Source organism: Ammospiza caudacuta, chromosome 1 (assembly GCF_027887145.1).
Source record: "Ammospiza caudacuta isolate bAmmCau1 chromosome 1, bAmmCau1.pri, whole genome shotgun sequence".
In the NCBI taxonomy this organism is placed as follows: domain Eukaryota; kingdom Metazoa; phylum Chordata; class Aves; order Passeriformes; family Passerellidae; genus Ammospiza; species Ammospiza caudacuta.
Window position 1 is genome coordinate 156336504 of NC_080593.1, and position 24164 is coordinate 156360667.

At 62.1% G+C, this 24164-nt stretch overlaps 1 protein-coding gene across 1 annotated transcript; it reads left to right on the forward strand.

The window, feature by feature from the left end:
- The first annotated feature begins 1014 nt into the window (after window positions 1–1014).
- GPAA1 (glycosylphosphatidylinositol anchor attachment 1) lies at window positions 1015–22499 on the forward strand. Its single transcript, XM_058810724.1, is given in 13 exon segments — window positions 1015–1043; window positions 2173–2250; window positions 4025–4198; window positions 7958–8069; window positions 10267–10414; window positions 11834–11935; window positions 12274–12470; window positions 13472–13668; window positions 14855–15008; window positions 16741–16804; window positions 18369–18597; window positions 20522–20689; window positions 22121–22499. Coding segments are annotated over 12 exon segments (1863 nt in total). The 5' UTR covers window positions 1015–1043; window positions 2173–2176; the 3' UTR covers window positions 22365–22499.
- Window positions 22500–24164: the final 1665 nt, after the last annotated feature.

A 24164-nucleotide genomic window follows, 5' to 3' on the forward strand; every position in this document is an offset into this window, starting at 1 on the left:
TGTGACCCTGTGTTTTGGGGTGTCTCCGTGGCAATAAACCGGGGTGTGTCACTGCAGCTCTGTGTGTCACCTGTGTGCCCTGCGTGTGTCACCCACCTGCACACCCCCCTCCCCAGTGCTGCTCTCCCTGGTGTCCCCGGGCTGTCCCTGTCACCTCCACCTTTGCCCAGAGCCCCTTTTGTGCCCCCAAACCACCCTTTTTCGCCCTCTTTTGTGCCCCAAATCCCCCATTTTTGCCCCCTTTTTTTCTCCATTTTGTGCCCCCAAACCCTCCAGGTTCCCCCCCTTTTTTCCCCCTTTTGTACCCCTCGAACCCCCCATTTTTACCCCCTTTTTTGTACCCTTTTATGCCCCCAAACCTCATGGTTTTCCCCCCTTTTTGCCCCCAAATCCCCTGTTTTCCCCCCATTTTCCCCCCCTTTACCCCAAACCCTCCATTTTCCCCCTTTTCACCCCTTTTGTGCCCCCAAATTCCCCAGTTTTGCCCCTTTTTTGCTCCCTTTTGTAACCCCAAACCCCCAATTTTCCCCCCCTTTTTGTGCCCCCAACCCCCCCAGTTTTCCCCCTGTTTTTGCCCCCTTTTTTCCCCCCAAACCCCTCGTTTTCTCCCCATTTTTACCCCTTTCACCCCAAACCCCTCATTTTTCCCCTTTTTTGTCCCCTTTTGTACCCCCAAACCCCCCGATTTTCCCCTTTTTTTGCCCCCAACGCCCCCATTTTTTTGCCCCTTTTCCGTCCCAAACCCCCTGGGTTTCCCCCCTTTTGTGCCCCCAAACCCCCCGTTGTTCCCCCCTGGTTTCCCCCCGTTTTTCCCCCCTTTTTTGCCCCTTTACCCCAAATCCCCGTTATTCCCGTGGCCCCGCCCACATCCCCGTTGGCCACGCCCATAGCCTGTTGTCCCCGCCCACACCCCTTGGCCCCGCCCCTCGCCTGGCGCCCCCTGGCGGTGCAGTGCCCGCGATCGCTGTCTCGGCGCTCCGCTCCCCGCCCTGGCCGCGCGCTCCGGCAGCGATTGAGCGGCCTGGCCGTGCCGCGCTCCGCAGGTTTTGGGGGATTTGGGGATTTTTGGGGGGTTTTTGGGACATTTTGGGGTTTTTGGGGGTCCCGGAGGGCACAGGGGGTGCGGGACAGGGAGCTGGGCCGTGTGGGGGCTGTGGGGGGCGGGGGAACGCGGTGTGGGGGTGTGGGGGAGGGCAGGGCCCCGGCCTGAGGGGGATTTGGGGGAGACCTGAGGGGATTTGGGGGCTCTGCGGGGTCTTTGGGGGTTCCATTGGGTGGGTGAGGGGTTTGGGGGGCTCTGGGGGGGCTCTGGGGGGTTTTGGGAGGTCCATGGGATGGGTGTGGGATTTGGGGGGTCTCTTTTGGGGTTTTTGGGGTCTCTTTGGGGTTTGGGGGGTCCACGAGCAGCGGGTTTTGGGGTCCATGGGGTGGGTAAAGGGGCTCTGGGGTCTCGCTCTGTGGGGTTTGGGGTCTCTATGGGGTTTGGGGTGTCCATGGGGAGGGGGTCTGGGGGGCAGTGAGGGGGATTTGGGGTGTCCCTGGAGTGTGAATGGGTTTTTGGGGGGCTCCTTGGTGTCTCTGTGGGCTTTGGGGGGGGTTTGGCAGTCCACGGGGTGGGTAAGGGGCTTGGGGGGGGTCTCTGTGCGGTTTTTGGGGGGCTCTGTGGATTCTGTGGGGGCTCTGTGGTGTTTGGGGGAGCTCACTGGGGTCTCTGAGGGGTCTCTGGGGTTTGGGGTCTCTGTGGGGTCTCAATGGCTTCTGCGGGCTCTCTGTGAGGTTTTTGGGGGTCTCCGGGGTCTGGAATCTCTGGGGTTTGGGGGCTCAGTGGGTTCTGTGGGGCCTTTGTGGGTTTTTCTGGGTCTCCGTGGGGTCTCTGTGGGGTCTCTGGGGTTTTTGGGGGTTTCTGTGGGGTCTCTTTGGGGTTTCTCTGGGCTCTCTGTGGGGTCTCTGGGGTTTTTGAGGGTCTCTGTGGGGTCTCCGTGGGGTTTCTGTGGTGTTTGGGGGTCTCTGTGGGGTCTCTCTGGGCTCTCTGTGGGCTCTATGGGGTTTTTGAGGTTTCTCTGGGGGCTCTGGGGTCTCCCTGTGGGGTTTGGGGTTTTTGGGGGGGGGGGTCTCAGTGTGTCCCCGGTGCCCCCCTGACCCCACATCCCCCCTGTCCCCCCCATATCTCAGGTCCATGGGGCTGCTGTCGGACCCGCAGTGCCGGCGGGCGCTGGCCCGGCTGCTGCTGCAGCTCAACAGCCCGCTCTGGTGAGTGAGGGGCACCCCAAAATACCCTGAGGCACCCCAGAACATGGGGGGGACCCCAAAACATGGGGGGACCCCAAAACATGGGGGGGACCCCAGAACATGGGGGGCTGCTGCTGCAGCTCAACAGCCCGCTGTGGTGAGTGAGGGGCACCCCAAAACATGGGGGGGACCCCAGAGCATGGGGGGGACCCCAAAATACCCTGAGGCACCCCAAAACATGGGGGGGACCCCAGAGCATGGGGGGGGACCCCAAAATACCCTGAGGCACCCCAAAACATGGGGGGGACCCCAGAGCATGGGGGGCTGCTGCTGCAGCTCAACACCCCGCTCTGGTGAGTGAGGGGGGCACCCCAAAACATGGGGGGCACCCCAAAGCATGGGGGGCTGCTGCTGCAGCTCAACAGCCCGCTCTGGTGAGTGAGGGGCACCCCAAAACATGGGGGGCACCCCAAAGCATGGGGGGGACCCCAAAATACCCTGAGGCACCCCAAAATATGGGGGGGACCCCAGAGCATGGGGGGCTGCTGCTGCAGCTCAACAGCCCGCTCTGGTGAGTGAGGGGCACCCCAAAACATGGGGGGCACCCCAGAACATGGGGGGGGACCCCAGAGCATGGGGGGCTGCTGCTGCAGCTCAACACCCCGTTGTGGTGAGTGAGGGGCACCCCAAAACATGGGGGGCACCCCAGAACATGGGGGGCTGCTGCTGCAGCTCAACAGCCCGCTGTGGTGTGTGAGGGGGGCACCCCAGAGCATGGGGGGGACCCCAGAGCATGGGGGGGACCCCAGAGCATGGGGGGCTGCTGCTGCAGCTCAACAGCCCGCTCTGGTGAGTGAGGGGCACCCCAAAACATGGGGGGCACCCCAAACCCCCCTGAGGGACCCCAAAACCTGCGGGGGAACTGGGGGGCACCTTAACACCCCTGTCTGGTGAGTGAGGGCACCTCAAAACCCTGGGGGCACCCCAAAACCCCGGGGTGACCTCAGAGCCCTCCTTATGGTGTGTCTGGGGGCACCCCAAAACCCTGAGGGGCTAAGGGGGACCTCAACAACCCCTCTGATCGGTCTAGGGCCACCCCAAAACCCCTCTGGGGCACCCCAAAAGCCCCCTGTAGTGAGTGGGGCACCCCAAAACCCCTGGGGAGCACCCCAAAACCCTCCTGGGAAGTGGGAGGCTCTGAGGAGGGGGCTCCTGGGGGTGGTTTTGGGGTGCTGGTGTTGTTTTTGGGGTGTCAGTGATGAAACCAGGGTTTCGGTGCTGGCTGTGGGCTGGCTTTGGGGTGCCAGGGCTGATTTGGGGGTTATTTTTGGGGTACCAATGCCCATTTTGGGGTGTCCCTCACAGCGTCCCGAGTTACCTGTCGGGGCTCACCTGGTTCCTGCTGTTACCTGTGCTGGCTTTGGGGTGTCACTGATGATTTTGGGGTGTCAGGGCTGGCTCTGGGGTTACTTTTGGGGTGTCACTGATGGTTTTGGGGTGTCCCTCACAGCGTCCTGAGTTACCTGTCGGGGCTCACCTGGTTCCTGCTGTTACCTGTGCTGGCTTGGGGGTGTCACTGATGGTTAGGGGGTTATTTTTGGGGTGTCACTGATGATTTTGGGGTTATTTTTGGGGTGTCACTGATGGCTCTGGGGTTATTTTTGGGGTGTCACTGATGGTTAGGGGGTTATTTTTGGGGTGTCACTGATGGCTCTGGGGTTATTTTTGGGGTGTCACTGATGATTTTGGGGTTATTTTTGGGGTGTCACTGATGGCTCTGGGGTGTCCCTCACAGCGTCCTGAGTTACCTGTCGGGGCTCACCTGGTTCCTGCTGCTGCCTGCCCTGGCCCCCCGCACGTACCTGTCCGAGAACGCCATGGGCTCCACCATGGTGGGCGAGGGCTCCGACCTCGGGGCGCGGGCGCTGGCGCTGGCCCGGGAATTCGGGGGGCACAAGAGGAAAGCGGGGTAAGAACCCCGGGATTTGGGGTTTGGGGTTGGGGTTTGGGGGTTTTGAGAGGTTTGGGGTTGGATTTGGGGGGCTTTGGGGAGGGGGACACAGGCAGGACTTTGGGGGGCGCAAGAGGAAAGCGGGGTAAGAACCCCGGGATTTGGGGTTTGGGGGTTTTGAGAGGTTTGGGGTTGGATTTGGGGGGTTTTGGGTGGGATTAAGGGTGGTTTGGGTCAGGTTTGGGGGGTTTCGGCTTGGATTTGGGAGGTTTGGGCTTGGATTTGAGAGGTTTGGGGTTGGATTTGGGGGGTTTTGGGTGGGATTAAGGGTGGTTTGGGTCAGGTTTGGGGGGTTTCGGGTTGGATTTGGGAGGTTTGGGGTTGGATTTGAGAGGTTTGGGGTTGGATTTGGGGGGTTTTGGGTGGGATTAAGGGTGGTTTGGGTCAGGTTTGGGGGGTTTCGGGTTGGATTTGGGAGGTTTGGGGTTGGATTTGAGAGGTTTGGGGTTGGATTTGGGGGGTTTTGGGTGGGATTAAGGGTGGTTTGGGTCAGGTTTTGGGGTTTTGGGGTCAGGTTTGAGGGGTTTAAGGGGGTTTGGGGAGGGGGACACGGCCGGGACTTCAGGGGGCTCAAGAGGAAAGTGGGGTGACAAGGGGGGGGAATTTGGGGTTTGGGGTTGGATTTGAGGGGTTTTGGGTGGGATTGAGGGCGGTTGGGGTCAGGTTTGGGGGGTTTTGGGGTTGGGGGTTTTGAGAGGTTTGGGGTTGGATTTGGGGGGTTTTGGGTGGGATTAAGGGTGGTTTGGGTCAGGTTTGGGGGGTTTGGGGTTGGATTTGGGGGGTTTGGGGTTGGATTTGGGGGGTTTTGGGGAGGGGGACACAGGCAGGACTTTGGGGGGCACAAGAGGAAAGCGGGGTAAGAACCCCGGGGGATTTGGGGTTTGGGGGGTTTGGGATTGGGTTTTTGGAGTTTAGGGTCAGGTTTTGGGGTTTTGGGGTCAGGTTTGAGGGGTTTAAGGAGTTTTGGGGAGGGGGACACGGCCGGGACTTCAGGGGGCTCAAGAGGAAAGTGGGGTGACAAGGGGGGGGAATTTGGGGTTTTGGGTTGGATTTGAGGGGTTTTGGGTGGGATTGAGGGCGGTTGGGGTCAGGTTTGGGGGGTTTGGGGTTGGATTTGGGGGGTTTGGCGAGGGGGACGCAGCTGGGACTTCAGGGGGCACAAGAGGAAAGTGGGGTGAGACCCCCAGGGTTTGGGGTTTGGGATTGAATTTGTGGGTTTGGGTTTGGTTTGGGAGATTTGGGGTCAGGTTTGGGGGATTTGGGATCGGATTTAGGGGGTTTGGGGGTTTTGGGGTTGGATTTGAGGGGTTTGGGATTGGGATTTGGGGATTTAGGGGGTTTGAGGTGTTTGGGTTTGGGGTTTGGGGGGGTTTGGAGTTGGATTTGGGGGGTCTGGGGAAGGAGACGGGCCCAGGAATTTGGGGGGCACAAGAGGAAAGCGGGGTAAGAACCCGGGAATTTGGGGTTTGGGGGTTTTGGGGTCAGGTTTGGGGGTTTTGAGGCCCGGGAATTCAGGGGGCACAAGAGGAAAGTGGGGTGTGAATAGGGGGATTTGGGGGATTTGGGATTGGGGGGTTTGGGGTTGGGTTTGGGGGGTTTGGGGTTGGGATTGGGGTTGGGAGATTTGGGGGGTTTGGGAGGTTTGGGGTTGGGATTTGGGGGGTTTTGGTCAGGTTTGGGGTCAGGTTTGGAGGATTTAGGGTTGGATATGGGGGGTTTGGGGTTGGATTTGGGGGGTTTTGGGTGGGATAGAGGGTGGTTGGGGTCAGGTTTGGGAGGTTTGGGGTTGGGATTTGGGGGGTTTTGGTCAGGTTTGGGGTCAGGTTTGGGGGATTTAGGGTTGGATTTCGGGGGTTTGGGGTTGGATTTCAGGGGTTTGGGGGGGGGGGGGGGACATGCCCAGGACTTTGGGGGGCACAAGAGGAAAGTGGGGTGAGAATGGGGAGATTTGGGGTTTGGGGGGTTTGGGGATAGGGATTTGGGCTTGGGTTTGGGGCGGACTGGGGGGTTTGGGGTTGGATTTGGGGTGGATTGGGGGTTTTGGGGAGGGGTGTTTGGAGAGGGGGGACAGGAATTTTGGTGTTCAGCTGGAGAGCAAGGTGACCCCTTTGGGGTTTTGGGGGGAGTTCTGGGGGGCTTCACATCCCCACTCCTGGCTGGAGAAGCTGCAGAAGGGATTGGGGGACGCTGTGGGGTGCCCCAATCCCAATCCAAATCCCATATTTATTTAGGGGAGTGGCTGGAGCACAGCCTGTGGGGCTCAGGGTTCCTAAATCCCCTATTTATTTTAGTGGCATGCCCGTGGGGTGGCTGGAGCACAGCCTGTGGGGTTTGGGGACACTCTGAGTACCTAAATTCCTTATTTTACCCCATATTTTTATAGAGGCATGCCCGTGGTGTGGCTGGAGCAGAGCCTGGGGGGCTCAGGGATGCTCTGGGGTTCCTAAATCCCCTGTTTTGCCCCATATTTCAGGGGCATGCCTGTGGGCTGGCTGGAGCACAGCCTGTGGAGTTTGGGGTTCCTAAATCCCCTATTTATTTCAGGGGCATGCCCGTGGGGTGGCTGGAGCAGAGCCTGTGGGGTTTGGGGACGCTCTGAGTGCCTAAATCCCTTATTTTACCCCATATTTTTATGGAGGCATGCCTGTGGGGTGGCTGGAGCACAGCCTGTGGGGCTCAGGGTTCCTAAATCCCCTATTTATTTCAGGGGCATGCCCGTGGGGTGGCTGGAGCAGAGCCTGTGGGGTTTGGGGTTCCTAAATCCCCTATTTATTTTAGGGGCATGCCTGTGGGGTGGCTGGAGCAGAGCCTGTGGGGCTCAGGGAGGGTTTAAGGTGCCTAAATCCCCTATCATTTCCCATATAGGGGCATGCCTGTTGCCTGGCTGGAGCAGGCCATGTTCCAGCTGGGGCTCAGGGATGCTCTGGGGTTCCTAAATCCCCTATTTATTTCAGGGGCATGCCCGTGGGGTGGCTGGAGCACAGCCTGTGGGGTTTGGGGTTCCTAAATCCCCTATTTATTTTAGTGGCATGCCCGTGGAGTGGCTGGAGCAGAGCCTGTGGGGTTTGGGGTTCCTAAATCCCCTATCATTTGCAGGGGCATGCCCGTGGGGTGGCTGGAGCACAGCCTGTGGGGTTTGGGGACACTCTGAGTGCCTAAATCCCTTATTTTACCCCATATTTTTGTAGAGGCATCCCCGTGGGGTGGCTGGAGCAGAGCCTGTGGGGTTTGGGGACGCTCTGGGTGCCTAAATCCCCTGTTTATTCTAGGGGCATGCCCGTGGCGTGGCTGGAGCAGGCCATGTTGCAGCTGTGGCTCAGGGATGCTCTGGGGTTCCTAAATCCCCTGTTTTACCCCATATTTTTGTAGAGGCATGCCCGTGGCGTGGCTGGAGCACAGCCTGGTGGGGCTCAGGGTGCCTAAATCCCCTATTTATTTTAGTGGCATGCCCGTGGCGTGGCTGGAGCAGAGCCTGGGGGGCTCAGGGATGCTCTGGGGTTCCTGAATCCCCTGTTTTACCCCATATTTTTATAGAGGCATGCCCGTGGCGTGGCTGGAGCACAGCCTGGGGGGCTCAGGGATGCTCTGGGGTTCCTGAATCCCCTGTTTTACCCCATATTTTTATAGAGGCATGCCCGTGGCGTGGCTGGAGCACAGCCTGTGGGGTTTGGGGATGCTCTGGGGTTCCTAAATCCCCTGTTTTACCCCATGTTTCAGGGGCATGCCCGTGGCGTGGCTGGAGCAGGCCATGTTCCAGCTGGGGCTCGAGGTCCACGTGCAGCCCTTCAGCCGCACGCTGCCCTTCCCCGACGAGGCCCACGAGCGATACGTACGGACCGGGAACGGCACTGGGAGCACTGGGACAGACTGGGAGCACTGGGAATGGGGAATGGGAGCACTGGGACAGACTGGGAGCACTGGGACAGACTGGGAGCACTGGGAATGGGGAATGGGAGCACTGGGAATGGGACTGGGAGCACTGGGAATGGGGACTGGGGGGCACTGGGACAGACTGGGAGCACTGGGAATGGGGAATGGGACTGGGACAGACTGGGAGCGACTGGGAGCACTGGGAGCACTGGGAATGGGGACTGGGGGGGACTGGGAGCACTGGGAATGGGGCTGGGGGGACTGGGAATGGGCACTGGGAGCACTGGGAGCGACTGGGAGCACTGGGAATGGGGACTGGGACGGACTGGGAGCACTGGGAATGGGACTGGGAGCACTGGGAATGGGGACTGGGACGGACTGGGAGCACTGGGAATATGGTGACTGGGAGCACTGGGAGCGACTGGGAGCACTGGGAGCACTGGGAATGGGGACTGGGGGGGGACTGGGAGCACTGGGGATGGGGAATGGGGGGGACTGGGAGCACTGGGAGGGACTGGGAGCACTGGGAATGGGACTGGGGGGGACTGGGAGCACTGGGAATGGGACTGGGAGCACTGGGAGCACTGGGAATGGGGAATGGGGGCACTGGGAGCACTGGGAATGGGGACTGGGACAGACTGGGAGCACTGGGAATGGGGGGGACTGGGAGCACTGGGAATGGAGACTGGGAGCGACTGGGACAGACTGGGAGCACTGGGAATGGGAGCACTGGGGGAACTGGGGAAATGGAGGGGACTGGGAGCACTGGGAATGGGGACTGGGGGAGTTGGGGGGCACTGGGGAAATTTGGAGAACTGGAGGAGTGAAGGAGCTGGGGGAACTGGGAGCACTGGGAAATGGGGGAATGGGGGAATGGGGAACTGGGAGCACTGGGAAGGGCCTGCCCTGAGGGGAGCTCCCGGTGCCTGTGGGACCCTTGGGCTCTGCCGGGGTTCCCTGGGGGTGTCCCTGGTGGGTTTGGGGGTCCCGGGCAGGTTTGGGTGCCATGTGTGATGTCTGTCTGTCTGTCCTTAGCTGGTCCGTGGCACCAACATTTTCGGGGTGCTGTGGGGACGTTGTTTAGGGGTCTCTGGGTGCATTTGAGGGTCCCTGTGTGATTTTGGGGTGTCTGTCCTTAGGTGGTTCACGGCACTAACGTGTTCGGGCTGCTGTGGGGATGTTGGGGTGTTTTGGGGTCCCTGGGTGAATTGGGGGTCCCTGTTTGGGTTTTGGGGTCCCCTGTGTGATGTTGGGGTGCTCTGTCTGTCTGTCCTTAGCTGGTCCGTGGCACCAACGTGTTCGGGGTGCCGCGGGGATGTTGGGGTGTTTTGTGGGTTTGGGGGTCTCAGGGCAGGTTTGGGGGTCCGTGTGGAGGTTTTGGGGGTCCCTATGTGATGTTGGGGTGTCCATCCCCAGCCGGTCCGTGGCACCAACGTGTTCGGGGTGCTGCGGGGATGTTTGTTTGTGTCTCGGGGTACATTTGGGGGTTCCCTGTGTGATTTTGGGGTGTCCATCCCCAGCCGGTCCGTGGCACCAACGTGTTCGGGGTGCTGCGGGGATGTTCGTGTCTCAGGGAACCCCCAAATGTACCCTGTGTGATTTTGGGGTGTCTGTCTGTCTGTGCTTAGCTGGTCTGTGGCACCAACATTTTCGGGGTGCCGCGGGGATGTTCGTGTCCCAGGGTACATTTGGGGGTTCCCTGTGTGATTTTGGGGTGTCTGTCTGTGCTTAGCTGGTCCGTGGCACCAACATTTTCGGGGTGCTGCGGGGATGTTCGTGTCCCGGGGTGCATTTGGGGGTTCCCTGTGTGATTTTGGGGTGTCTGTCTGTCTGTGCTTAGCTGGTCTGTGGCACCAACGTTTTCGGGGTGCTGCGGGGATGTTCGTGTCCCAGGGTACATTTGGGGGTTCCCTGTGTGATTTTGGGGTGTCTGTCTGTCTGTCCTTAGCTGGTCCGTGGCACCAACGTGTTCGGGGTGCTGCGAGGATGTTTGTTTGTGTCTCGGGGTACATTTGGGGGTTCCCTGTGTGATTTTGGGGTGTCCATCCCCAGCCGGTCCGTGGCACCAACGTGTTCGGGGTGCTGCGGGGATGTTTGTTTGTGTCTCGGGGTACATTTGGGGGTTCCCTGTGTGATTTTGGGGTGTCCATCCCCAGCTGGTCCGTGGCACCAACGTGTTCGGGGTGCTGCGGGCCCCCCGCGCCGCCAGCACGGAGGCGCTGCTGCTGCTGGTGCCCTGCTCCGAGGGCAGCAAGAACAACCAGGCCGTGGGGCTGCTGCTGGCCCTGGCAGAGTTCTGCCGAGGTGAGGGGGGCAAAATGGGGGTCCTGGGGGGCTCTGGGGGGCTAAGGGGGGTGCTGGGGACACTGGGGACACTGTGAGTACTGGGGGACACTTGGGGGCGCTGGGGATACTGGGGGACACTGGGAGCACTGGGGGACACTTGGGGATACTGGGGATACTGGGGGACACTGGGGGACACTGGGGACACTGGGGACACTGGGGGACACTGGGGGACACTGGGGACACTTGGGAGCACTGGGGACACTTGGGGGCACTGGGGACACTTGGGGGCACTGGGGGACACTGGGAGTACTGGGGGCACTGGTGGCACTGGGGACACTGGGGGACACTGGGGGACACTGGGGACACTTGGGAGCACTGGGGACACTGGGGATACTGGGGACACTGGGGACACTGGGGGACACTGGGGGACACTGGGGACACTTGGGAGCACTGGGGACACTTGGGGGCACTGGGGACACTGGGAGTACTGGGGGCACTGGGGACACTGGGGACACTGGGGACACTTGGGAGCACTGGGGACACTTGGGGGCACTGGGGACACTTGGGGGCACTGGGGGGCACTGGTGGCACTGGGGACACTGGGGGACACTGGGGGACACTGGGGACACTTGGGGGCACTGGGGACACTGGGAGTACTGGGGACACTGGGGGCACAGGGGACATTTGGGGGCACAGGGGACATTTGGGGGCACTGGGGGCACTGGTGGCACTGGGGACACTGGGGGCACAGGGGACATTTGGGGGCACTGGGGACACTTGGGGGCACTGGTGGCACTGGGGACACTGGGGGCACAGGGGACATTTGGGGGCACAGGGGACACTTGGGGGCACTGGGGACACTTGGGGGCACTGGGGGACACTGGGAGTACTGGGGACACTGGGGGACACTGGGGACACTGGGGGCACTGGGGACACTGGGGATACTGGGGGACACTGGGAGCACTGGGGGACACTGGGGGACACTGGGGATACTGGGGATACTCGAGACACTGGGGCATACGGGGAATGCTGGGGACACTGGGGACACTGGGGCTGTACTGGGTGTACTGGGCAGGGATTGGGGTTGCACTGGGGCTGTACTGGTTTGTACTGGTCCATACTGGTCAGTCCCACAGCTCCCAGTTTCCCCCAGCCAAGGATCTCATCTCCCTCGGGCTGTACTGGGGGCACTGGGCAGGCACTGGGGCCATACTGGGGGCACTGGGCAGGCACTGGGGCCATACTGGGTGTACTGGGGCTGCACTGGGGCCATACTGGGTGTACTGGTCCATACTGGGACACTCCCACAGCTCCCAGTTTCCGCAGGCCAGGTGTACTGGGCCAAGGATCTGTACTGGGGGCACTGGGGCTGCACTGGGGCCATACTGGGTGTACTGGTCCATACTGGGACGCTCCCACAGCTCCCAGTTTCCGCAGGCCAGGTGTACTGGGCCAAGGATCTCATCTTCCTGGTGACCGAGCACGACCTGCTGGGGACACAGGCCTGGCTGGAGGCCTACCACGATGTCAACCTCACTGGTGGGACTGGGAGCACTGGGAGGGACTGGGAGGGACGGTGGGAACCTCACTGGTGGCACTGGGAGCCCTGGGAGGGACGGTGGGAACCTCACTGGTGGCACTGGGAGCACTGGGAGGGACTGGGAGGGACCATGGGAACCTCACTGGTGGCACTGGGAGCACTGGGAGGGCTCAGGGCCCATGCAGGTGACCGTGGCCGGAGCTGGGCACGGACACAGTGACCACAGTGGACACGGGGGGGGGGGTCCCATGGGGGTCCTGTGGCTCTGGGGGTCTCAGGGGTCCCGTGGCCATTCTGGGGGGGTCTCAGGGGGTCTCACAGGGGTCTCTGCCCCCAGACATCCACTCGGGGGGCGTCCCAGGCCGGGCAGGGGCCATCCAGGCCGCGCTGGCCCTGGAGCTCAGCTCGGACGTGGTGACCAGCGTGGACGTGGCCGTGGAGGGGCTGAACGGACAGCTGCCCAACCTGGACCTGCTGAACCTCTTCCACTCCTTCTGCCTCAAGAGCGGCCTGCTCTGCACCTTCCAGGGCAAGGTGGGGCTCTGGGGGGGTCCTGGGGGGCTTTGGGGAGGTCCTGGGGGACTTTGGGGGGGCTTTGGTGGGGATTTGGGGGCGATTTGGGGGGTCTGGGGGCTGCGCTGCCCAACCTGGACCTGCTGAACCTCTTCCACTCCTTCTGCCTCAAGAGCGGCCTGCTCTGCACCTTCCAGGGCAAGGTGGGGCTCTGGGGGGCTTTGGGGGCGATTTGGGGGGGATTTGGGGGCGATTTGGGGGGTCTGGGGGCTGCGCTGCCCAACCTGGACCTGCTGAACCCCTTCCGCTCCTTCCAGGGCAAGGAGGAGTCCGGGGGGCTTTGGGGGTCCTGGGGGGCTTCAGGGGGTCTCTCCCAGGTTTCGGGGGCACTGCTGCCCGGGTTGGGGGTGTCAGTGGTCACTCAGTGGTCACTCAGGGGTCACTCAGGGGTCACTCAGTGGTCACTCAGGGGTCACTCAGGGGTCACTCTCCCACAGCTGCCCCCCCGGAGGGCCCCTCGGGCCCCGGCTATGCCCAGAGCCTGCGCACGCTGGGGGGCGTCAGGGGGGCAATGGGGGTTCATTGAGTGGTCAGTGTGGTCAGTGGTCACTCAGGGGTCACTCAGGGGTCACTCAGGGGTCACTCAGTGGTCACTCAGTGGTCACTCAGGGGTCACTCAGGGGTCACTCTCCCACAGCTGCCCCCCACCAGAGGGCCCCTCAGGCCCCCCCTGTGCCCAGAGCCTGCGCACCCTGGGGGCGTCAGGGGGGCAATGGGGGTTCATTGAGTGGTCAGTGTGGTCAGTGGTCACTCAGGGGTCACTCAGTGGTCACTCAGGGGTCACTCGGTGACCCTTGTCCCTTTGTCCCCCACAGCTGCCCCCCCCGGAGGGCCCCTCGGGCCCCGGCTATGCCCAGAGCCTGCGCACGCTGGGGGGGGCTCAGGGGGGCAATGGGGGTTCATTGAGTGGTCAGTGTGGTCAGTGGTCACTCAGGGGTCACTCAGGGGTCACTCTCCCACAGCTGCCCCCCCCGGAGGGCCCCTCGGGCCCCGGCTATGCCCAGAGCCTGCGCACGCTGGGGCTGATGGTGCTGGGCCAGGCCGGGGGGGGGCCCGGGGGGGCTCACGGGCTCTTCCTGCGCTTCCGCATCGAGGCCCTGACCCTGCGGGGCATCAACAGCTTCCGGCAGCACAAGTTCGACCTGGGGGTGCTGGGCAGGTGGGTCTGGGGGCCCTGGGGGGCTTTGGGGGGTTTGGGGGGTCCTGGGGGGCTTTGGGGGGATCCTGGGGGTCCCTGACCCTGCGGGGCATCAACAGCTTCCGGCAGCACAAGTTCGACCTGGGGGTGCTGGGCAGGTGGGTCTGGGGGCTTTGGGGGGTCCTGGAGGGGTTTGGGGGGAGTTCTGAGTTTGGGGCAGCTTTGGGGGTCCCTGGGGGGGTCCCAGAGGGGGTCCTGGGCTGCTTTGGGGTGGTTTGGGGGTATTTGGAGGGTCCTGAGGGGGGTCCTGAGGGTCTTGGGGTGACACTGGGGGACACTGGGGAGGGGTCCCTGGGGTCTCCCCAGACCCCAATCCCGATCCCATTCCGAGGAGCTCTGCAGGGAACATTCCAGAAGGGGGGATCCTCTGTGGGGCTGGGGGATCCCTGGGGGTCTCTCTCTCTGTATTTGGGGGATCTCTGGGGGTCTCTCTCTCTGTATTTGGGGGATCCCCGGGGGTCTCTCTCTGTATTTGGGGGTTCCTGGGGGTCTCTCTCTGTATTTGGGGATCCCCGGGGGTCTCTCTCTCTGTATTTGGGGGATCCCCGGGGGTCTCTCTCTCTGTATTTGGGGGATCCCTGGGGGTCTCTCTCTCTGTATTTGGGGGATCCCCGGGGGTCTCTCTCTCTGTATTTGGGGGTTCCTGGGGGTCTCTCTCTCTGTATTTGGGGGATCCCCGGGGGTCTCTCTGTATTTGGGGGATCCCCGGGGGTCTCTCTCTGTATTTGGGGGATCCCCGGGGGTCTCTCTCTGTATTTGGGGGTTCCTGGGGGTCTCTCTCTCTGTATTGGGGGATCCCCGGGGGTCTCTCTCTGTATTTGGGGGATCCCCGGGGGTCTCTCTCTCTGTATTTGGGGGATCCCCGGGGGTCTCTCTCTCTGTATTTGGGGGATCCCCGGGGGTCTCTCTCTGTATTTGGGGGATCCCCGGGGGTCTCTCTCTGTATTTGGGGGTTCCTGGGGGTCTCTCTCTGTATTTGGGGGTTCCTGGGGGTCTCTCTCTGTATTTGGGGGTTCCTGGGGGTCTCTCTCTGTATTTGGGGGTTCCTGGGGGTCTCTCTCTGTATTTGGGGATCCCCGGGGGTCTCTCTCTGTATTTGGGGATCCCCGGGGTCTCCCCTGACCCCAGACCCCCCGTCGGCCCCCAGGACCCTGGAGGGAATGTTCCGGAAGCTCAACAACCTCCTGGAGCGGCTGCACCAATCCTATTTCCTGTACCTGCTGCCCTCGCTGTCGCGCTTCGTGAGCATCGGCTCCTACGTGCCCGCCCTGGCCCTGCTGCTGCTCGTGCTCGCCCTGCGCATATCCTGGGGTGAAACACCGGGAAATTGGGAAAAAACGGGGAAAAATGGTGAAAAACGGGAAAAAAACGGTGAAAAATGGGGAAAAAACGGTGAAAATCCGGTAAAAATGGGGTTAAAAATGGGCTCATCCAGCCCTGCCCTGGCCCTGCTGCTGCTTGTGCTGGCCCTGCGCATATCCTGGGGTGAAACACCGGGAAATTGGGAAAAAACGGGGGAAAATGGTGAAAAAACGGGAAAAAAACGGTGAAAAACGGGGAAAAAACGGTGAAAAACGGGGAAAAAACAGTGAAAATCCGGTAAAAATGGGGTTAAAAATGGGCTCCTACGTGCCCTGCTTCTCGTGCTGGCCCTGCGCATATCCTGGGGTGAAACACTGGGAAATTGGGAAAAACGGGGAAAAAATGGAGAAAAACGGGAAAAAAACGGTGAAAAACGGGGAAAAAACGGTGAAAATCCGGTAAAAATGGGGTTAAAAATGGGCTCCTACGTGCCCACCCTGGCCCTGCTGCTGCTCGTGCTCGCCCTGCGCATATCCTGGGGTGAAAAATGGGGAAATTGGGAAAAACAGGGAAAAATGGTGAAAAAATGGGGAAAATCGGGTAAAAAATGGGGCAAAAATGGGTAAAAAATGGGGTAAAAATAAGGGAAAAATGGGGAATGGGCACAACTGTGCCAGCCCTGGGGCTGCTGCTGCTCCTGCTGGCCCTGCGCATATCCTGGGGTGAAACACCGGGAAATTGGGAAAAACGGGGAAAAAATGGAGAAAAACGGGAAAAAAACGGTGAAAAACGGGGAAAAACGGTGAAAATCCGGTAAAAATGGGGTTAAAAATGGGCTCCTACGTGCCCACCCTGGCCCTGCTGCTGCTCGTGCTAGCCCTGCGCATATCCTGGGGTAAAAAATGGCAAAAATGGGAAAAAACGGGAAAAAATGAGTAAAAATGGGAAAAAACGGGAAAAAACGGTGAAAAAACGGGGTAAAAAATAGGAAAAAATGGGGTGAAACAGCAAAATATGGAGAAAAATTGGGGAAATGCAGATAGAAATTGGGGGAAATGAGAAAAATACGGGGGAAAACCAGGAAAAATGGGGATTTGTAGGAAAAATGGGGAAAGTGCGTGTTTGGGGGGGAAATGGGGTTTTGGGGTGAAAAGGGAATTTGGGGGAGAAATGGGGTTTGGGGGAAAAGGGAGGAATTGGGGCACAAGGTGGCAAATGAGGGATTTTGGGGAAAAAGGGAAATTTGGGGGAGGCAAGAGGGGAAAATGGGGAAAGGAGGGATTGGAGGGAAAATGAGGGATTTTGGGGGTAAAAGCAGGGATTTTGGGATTTGGGGGAATTTTTGGGTAAAAAGCAGGGATTTTGGGGTGAAAAGGGAGGATTTTGGGGTTTGGGGGGATTTTGGGGTGAAAAGGGAGGATTTGGGGGGCATTTTGGGGTGAATAGGGAGGATTTTGGGGTTTTGGGGGGATTTTGGGTTGAAAAGGGAGGATTTTGGGGGATAAAGGGAGGATTTTGGGGTGAAAAGGGAGGATTTTGGGGTTTGGGGGGATTTTGGGGTGAAAAGGGAGGATTTTGGGGGCATTTTGGGGTGAAAAGGGAGGATTTTGGGGGCGTTTTGGGGTGAAAAGGGAGGATTTTGGGGTTTGGGGGGATTTTGGGGTGAAAAGGGAGGATTTTGGGGGCATTTTGGGGTCCGGGGCTCCGTCCCTTTCCTTGACCCCTCCCCACGCCCTGGACCTGTGGATGCGGCTGAGCCGGAGCGAGGAGGGGGAGGGGGAGACCCCCCCCGGGGAGGTGAGGAGACCCCAGACCCACCCTGGGACCCTCAGAGAGACCCCAGACCCACCCTGGGACCCTCAGAGTGACCCCAGACCCACCCTGGGACCCTCAGAGAGACCCCAGACCCACCCTGGGACCCTCAGAGAGACCCCAGACCCACCCTGGGACCCTCAGAGAGACCCCAGACCCACCTTGAGACCCCAGACCCACCTTGGGACCCTCAGAGAGACCCCAGACCCACCTTGAGACCCCTGACCCACCCTGGGACCCTCAGAGAGACCCCAGAGCCCCCCTGGGACCCTCAGAGAGACCCCAGAGCCCCCCTGGGACCCCAAAACTGACCTGGCACCCCCACCCTGGCCCCAGAGACCCCCAGAGCCCCCCTGGGCCCCCCAGTCTCATTGCCAGCCCCCCATCCTGACCCCCCACCTCCCCTGGGACCCCCGCCCTGAGCCCAGCCCCTCTTGCTGTCCCTGCTGGGACCCCCTGGCGCCCCCATTTTCCCGTTTCCCCCCATTTTCACCCCATTTTTACCCCACTTTTCCATTGTTCTTACTCCTGTGCCCCCTGCACTGACGCCTGTGACCCCCTGTGCCCCTCACAGTGACGCCTGGCACAGCCCGTGCCCCCCATTCTGACCCCTGTGCCCCCATTTCCCCCCATTTCCCCCATTTCCCCCAATTTTCCCCTTTTCCCCCCCTTTTTTACCCCATTGTCCCCTTGTTTTTTACTCTTGTGCCCCCCCATTCTGGCCCCTGGCACCCCCTGTGCCCCCCATTCTGACGCCATTGTGACCCCCACCCTGACCCCTGTGCCCCCAATGTAACCCCCTGTGCCCACCTGTGCCCACCTGTGCCCACCTGTGCTCCCATTATACCCCCTGTGCCCCCATTATACCCCCTGTGCCCCCATTATACCCCCTGTGCCCCATTATACCCCCTGTGCCCCCCATTATACCCCCTGTGCCCCATTATACCCCCTGTGCCCCATTATACCCCCTGTGCCCCCATTATACCCCCTGTGCCCCCCCATTATACCCCCTGTGCCCCCCCATTATACACCCTGTGCCCAATTATACCCCCTGTGCCCCCCATTATACCCCCTGTGCCCCCCCATTATACCCCCTGTGCCCCCCATTATACCCCCTGTGCCCCATTATACCCCCTGTGCCCCCATTATACCCCCTGTGCCCCCCATTATACCCCGTGTACCCCCCATTATACCCCCTGTACCCCCATTATACCCCCTGTGCCCCCCATTATACCCCCTGTGCCCACCTGTGCCCACCTGTGCCCCACTCTAACGCCCCCCATTGTGCCCCCCAGGCTCGGGGGTCCCTGCTGTGGCTGGTGCCCCCCGTGCTGGTGTCGTGGGGCGCGGGCACTGCCCTGTACCTGCTGGCACCCCTGTGCCCCATTATACCCCCTGTGCCCACCTGTGCCCCCCATTATACCCCCTGTGCCCACCTGTGCCCCCCATTATACCCCCTGTGCCCACCTGTGCCCCCCCATTATACCCCCTGTGCCCACCTGTGCCCCCCATTATACCCCCTGTGCCCCCCCATTACCCCACACCCTGTGCCCCACTCTAACGCCCCCCATTGTGCCCCCAGGCTCGGGGGTCCCTGCTGTGGCTGGTGCCCCCCGTGCTGGTGTCGTGGGGCGCGGGCACTGCCCTGTACCTGCTGCCCGTGCGGGGCCAGGCCGTGGCCACCCAGCACTTCCCCGTGGGCGAGGCCGAGGCCGTGGTGCTGGCACTGATTGGCATCTACGTGGCGGGCATGGCGCTGCCCCACAGCACGCACAGGTGAGCCTGGCACCCACAGGTACACACAGGTGCACACAGGTACAGGTGGCATTGCCACAGGGCACACACAGGTACAGCTGGCACTGCCACAGGGCACACACAGGTGCACACAGGTACACACAGGTGCACACAGGTACCCACAGGTGCAGCTGGCACTGCCCCATGGCACACACAGGTACAGGCACACACAGGTGCACACAGGTACCCACAGGTACAGCTGGCACTGCCACAGGGCACACACAGGTGCACACAGGTACCCACAGGTACAGCCTGGTACCCACAGGTGCACACAGGTACCCACAGGTACACACAGGTACAGCTGGCACTGTCCCAGGGCACACAAGGTGAGCCTGGCACAGGTACCCACAGGTACAGGCATGGGGCTGGCACTGATTGGCATCTACGTGGCGGCCATGGCGCTGCCCCACAGCACGCACAGGTGAGCCTGGCACCCACAGGTGCACACAGGTACCCACAGGTACAGGTGGCACTGCCCCAGGGCACACACAGGTACCCACAGGTACCCACAGGTGCACACAGGTACCCACAGGTACCCACAGGTACACACAGGTACAGCTGGCACTGCCCCAGGGCACACACAGGTGCACACAGGTACACACAGGTGCACACAGGTACCCACAGGTGCACACAGGTACCCACAGGTACAGCTGGCACTGCCCCATGGCACACACAGGTACAGGCACACACAGGTACCCACAGGTGCACACAGGTACACACAGGTACAGCTGGCACTGCCCCATGGCACACACAGGTACACACAGGTACCCACAGGTACAGGCGTGGGGCTGGCACTGATTGGCATCTACGTGGCGGGCATGGCGCTGCCCCACAGCACGCACAGGTGAGGCGCTGGCACTGCCCCACAGGTACAGCTGGCACTGCCCCACGGCACACACAGGTACAGCTGGCACTGCCCCACGGCACACACAGGTGAGGCTGGCAGTGCCCTACAGGTATGGGCTGGGGACTGGCACTGCCCCTCAGGTACTCAGAGCACACACAGGTGAGGCTGGCACTGCCCCACAGCACGCACAGGTGAGACTGGCACAGGTGCACACAGGTACAGGTGGCACTGCCCCAGCACACACAGGTACAGCTGGCACTGCCCCACAGCACACACAGGTGAGGCTGGCACAGGTGCACACAGGTACAGGTGGCACTGCCCCACAGCACGCACAGGTACAGCTGGCACAGGTGCACACAGGTGCAGCTGGCACTGCCCCAGCACACACAGGTACCCACAGGTACCCACAGGTACAGGTGTGGGGCTGCTGCTGCCCATGTGTGACACTGGTGGTGGTGACACCGTGTGACAGGGGTGGTGACACCGTGTCCCTGTGTCGCCAGGGCCCTGTCCGGGGGTGGCCAGCGCGGCTGGATGTCCCTCAAGCTGGTGGCCCTGTGTGACAGGGATGGTGGCCCTGTGTGACAGGGATGGTGGCACTGTGTCACACCGTGTCACACCGTGTCCCTCTGTCCCCAGAGCCCTGTCCGGGGGTGGCCAGCGCGGCTGGATGTCCCTCAAGCTGGTGGCACTGTGTCACAGGGATGGTGGCCCTGTGTCACAGGGATGGTGGCACTGTGTCACAGGGATGGTGGCCCTGTGTCACACCGTGTCCCTGTGTCCCCAGGGCCCTGTCCGGGGGTGGCCAGCGTGGCTGGATGTCCCTCAAGCTGGTGGCGCTGTGTCACAGGGATGGTGGCACTGTGTCACACCGTGTCACACCGTGTCCGTCTGTCCCCAGGGCCCTGTCCGGGGGTGGCCAGCGCGGCTGGATGTCCCTCAAGCTGGTGGCCCTGTGTCACAGGGATGGTGGCACTGTGTGACAGGGGTGGTGGCGCTGTGTCACAGGGATGGTGGCACCGTGTCACACCGTGTCACACCGTGTCCGTCTGTCCCCAGGGCCCTGTCCGGGGGTGGCCAGCGCGGCTGGATGTCCCTCAAGCTGGTGGCCCTGCTGGCCCTGGCCCTGCTGCTCTCGTGCCTGGCCCTGCTCAACTTCTCCCTGGGCTTCCTGCTGGGCGCCACCCTGGTGCCACCTGCGGCCGCCGTGCGACCCGGGGGAAACAGGTGAGGGACACCTGGGCACAGGTGAGACACACCTGGGGACATGGGGCCACCCTGGTGCCACCTGCGGCCGCCGTGCGACCCGGGGGAAACAGGTGAGGGACACCTGGGCACAGGTGAGACACACCTGGGGACACCTGGGGACATGGGGCCACCCTGGTGCCACCTGCGGCCGCCGTGCGACCCGGGGGAAACAGGTGAGGGACACCTGGGCACAGGTGGGACACGGAGGGGGGGACAGGTGAGTGCTCTTGGACACAGGTGAGGAGGGGTCCCTAGGGGGCTCTGGGTGTCCCTGTCCCCCCCTGGCCGTGCTCCTGGTGCTGAGCACCCCCGGCCTGTCCCTGTCCCCAGAGCTTCTGGAGGCACGGGGGTCCCGGGGGTCTCAGGGTGGTCCCAGGGGTCTCAGGGTGGTCCCGGGGGTCTCAGGGGGGTCCCAGGGGTCTCAGGGTGGTGCCGGGGGTCTCAGGGGGGTCCCAGGGGTCTCAGGGTGGTCCCGGGGGTCTCAGGGTGGTGCCAGGGGTCTCTAACCCATCCATCCCCCCCTCCTCGTTCCAGGCTGCCCCTGGCCATCCTGCTGGTGCTGACGACCCCGGGCCTGTCGCTGTTCCTGGGGGGCTCTGGGATCCATGGGGGGGTCCCAGGGGTCTCAGGGTGGTTCCCAGGGGTCTCTAACCCTGCTTTCCCCCCCTTCCAGGCTGCCCCTGGCCATCCTGCTGGTGCTGTCCCTGTTCCTAGGGGGCTCTGGCATCCATGGGGGGGTCCCGGGGGTCTCAGGGTGGTTCCCAGGGGTCTCAGGGTGGTTCCCAGGGGTCTCAAGGTGGTTCCCAGGGGTCTCTAACCCTGTTTTTCCCCCTTTCAGGCTGCCCCTGGCCATCCTGCTGGTGCTGACGACCCCGGGCCTGTCGCTGTTCCTGGGGGGCTCTGGGATCCATGGGGGGGTCCCAGGGGTCTCAGGGTGGTTCCCAGGGGTCTCAGGGTGGTTCCCAGGGGTCTCAGGGTGGTCCCAGGGGTCTCTAACCCTGTTTTTCCCCCCAGGCTGCCCCTGGCCATCCTGCTGGTGCTGAGCACCCCCACCCAGCCTGTCCCTGTTCCTGGGGGGCTCTGGGATCCGTGGGGGGGTCCCAGGGGTCTCTAACCCTGCTTTCCCCCATTCCAGGCTGCCCCTGGCCATCCTGCTGGTGCTGACGACCCCGGGCCTGTTGCTGTTCCTGGGGGTCCCGGGGGTCTCAGGGTGGTTCCCAGGGGTCTCAAGGTGGTTCCCAGGGGTCTCTAACCCTGTTTTTCCCCCTTTCAGGCTGCCCCTGGCCATCCTGCTGGTGCTGACGACCCCGGGCCTGTCGCTGTTCCTGGGGGCCTCTGGGATCCATGGGGGGGTCCCGGGGGTCTCAGGGTGGTCCCAGGGGTCTGTAACCCTGCTTTCCCCCATTCCAGGCTGCCCCTGGCCATCCTGCTGGTGCTGACGACCCCGGGCGTGTCGCTGTTCGCGGCGGTGCTGCTGGAGCGGGAGCTGCTGGAGGCGCCGGCGGGGCTGGGCGAGGCCTGGCAGCGCTTCCTGGGGGCGCTGGGCCAGGGGCTGCTGCAGGAGCACCTGCACGGGGCCCACCTGAGCCCGCTGCTCTGCCTGGGGGCGTACCCGTGCTGGCTGCTGCTCTGGAACGTGCTCTTCTGGAAATAACCAACGGGGACGGACACACGGACACACGGACAGACCCCTCACCTGAGCCCGCTGCTCTGCCTGGGGGCGTACCCGTGCTGGCTGCTGCTCTGGAACGTGCTCTTCTGGAAATAACCAACGGGGACGGACACACGGACAGACCCCTCACCTGAGCCCGCTGCTCTGCCTGGGGGCGTACCCGTGCTGGCTGCTGCTCTGGAACGTGCTCTGCTGGAAATGATGGACATGGATGGACACACGGACACGGCATGGACACAGGGACAGACCTACAGCACCTCCAGCACAGGTGTGCTGCCCCCCCTGCTGTCCCTCCTGCTCTGCCTGGGGGCCCATCCCTGCTGGCTGCTGCTCTGGAGCGTGCTCTGCTGGAAATGAGGGACATGGATGGACACACGGACACACGGACACGGCATGGACACACGGAGAGACCCCTCAGCTGAGCCCGCTGCTCTGCCTGGGGGCCCATCCGTGCTGGCTGCTGCTGTGGAGCGTGCTCTGCTGGAAATGATGGACATGGACGGACACACGGACAGGGGATGGACTCACGGACACGGCTTGGACGCACGGACACGGGGATGGACGCACGGGATGGACGCAGGGACACGGGGATGGACACACGGACAGGGAACAGACACACGGACCCGGGGATGGACACACGGACTGGGGATGGACACACGGATGCAGGATGGACACACAGACATGGGGATGGACACATGGACACAGAGATGGACACACGGACCGGGGATGGACACACGGACCGGGGATGGACACACGGACTGGGGATGGACACACGGGTGCAGGATGGACACACAGACATGGGGATGGACACATGGACACAGAGATGGACACACGGACAGGGGATGGACGCATGGACATGGGGATGGACACACGGACAGGGAGCAGACACAGGGACACGGGGATGGACACGCGGACACACAAATGGACACACGGACAGGGGGTGGACGCACGGACCGGGGATGGACACACGGACGCAGGATGGACACACGGGTGCAGGATGGACACACGGACATGAGGATGGACACACAGACATGAGGATGGACACACGGACACAGAGATGGATGCACGGACCGGGGATGGACGCACGGACCGGGGATGGACGCACGGACGCAGGATGGACACACAGACATGGGGATGGACACATGGACACAGAGACGGACACATGGACACACGGACAAGGGATGGACACACGGACGGGATGGACGCATGGACATGGGGATGGACACACAGACAGGGAGCAGACACAGGGACACGGGGATGGACACACAGACACACAGATGGACACACGGACAGGGGATGGACACACGGACAGGGAACAGACACACGGACTGGGGATGGACACACGGATGCAGGATGGACACACAGACATGAGGATGGACACATGGACACAGAGATGGACACACGGACAGGGGATGGATGCACGGACAGATCTCCAGCAGGCACAAGCCCACAGACAGTCCCACAGAGGGACCCCAGTGACAGTGACAGCCCTGGATGGACACACAGACAGAGCCCCGGACAGACACATGGACAGACGCACAGACCACGGACAGAGCCCTGGATGGACACACGGACAGACAGAGAGAGCTCAGACCTCCCAGACACACGGACAGAGCCCTGGAGAGACACATGGACAGACGCACAGACTCAGGGACAGAGCCCTGGATGGACACACGGACAGAGCTCTGGACAGAGCCCAGACCCCCCTGGACACACGGACAGACCACTGGAAGGACCCACGGACACGCAGACAGATCCCCAGACCCATGGACAGACACCTGG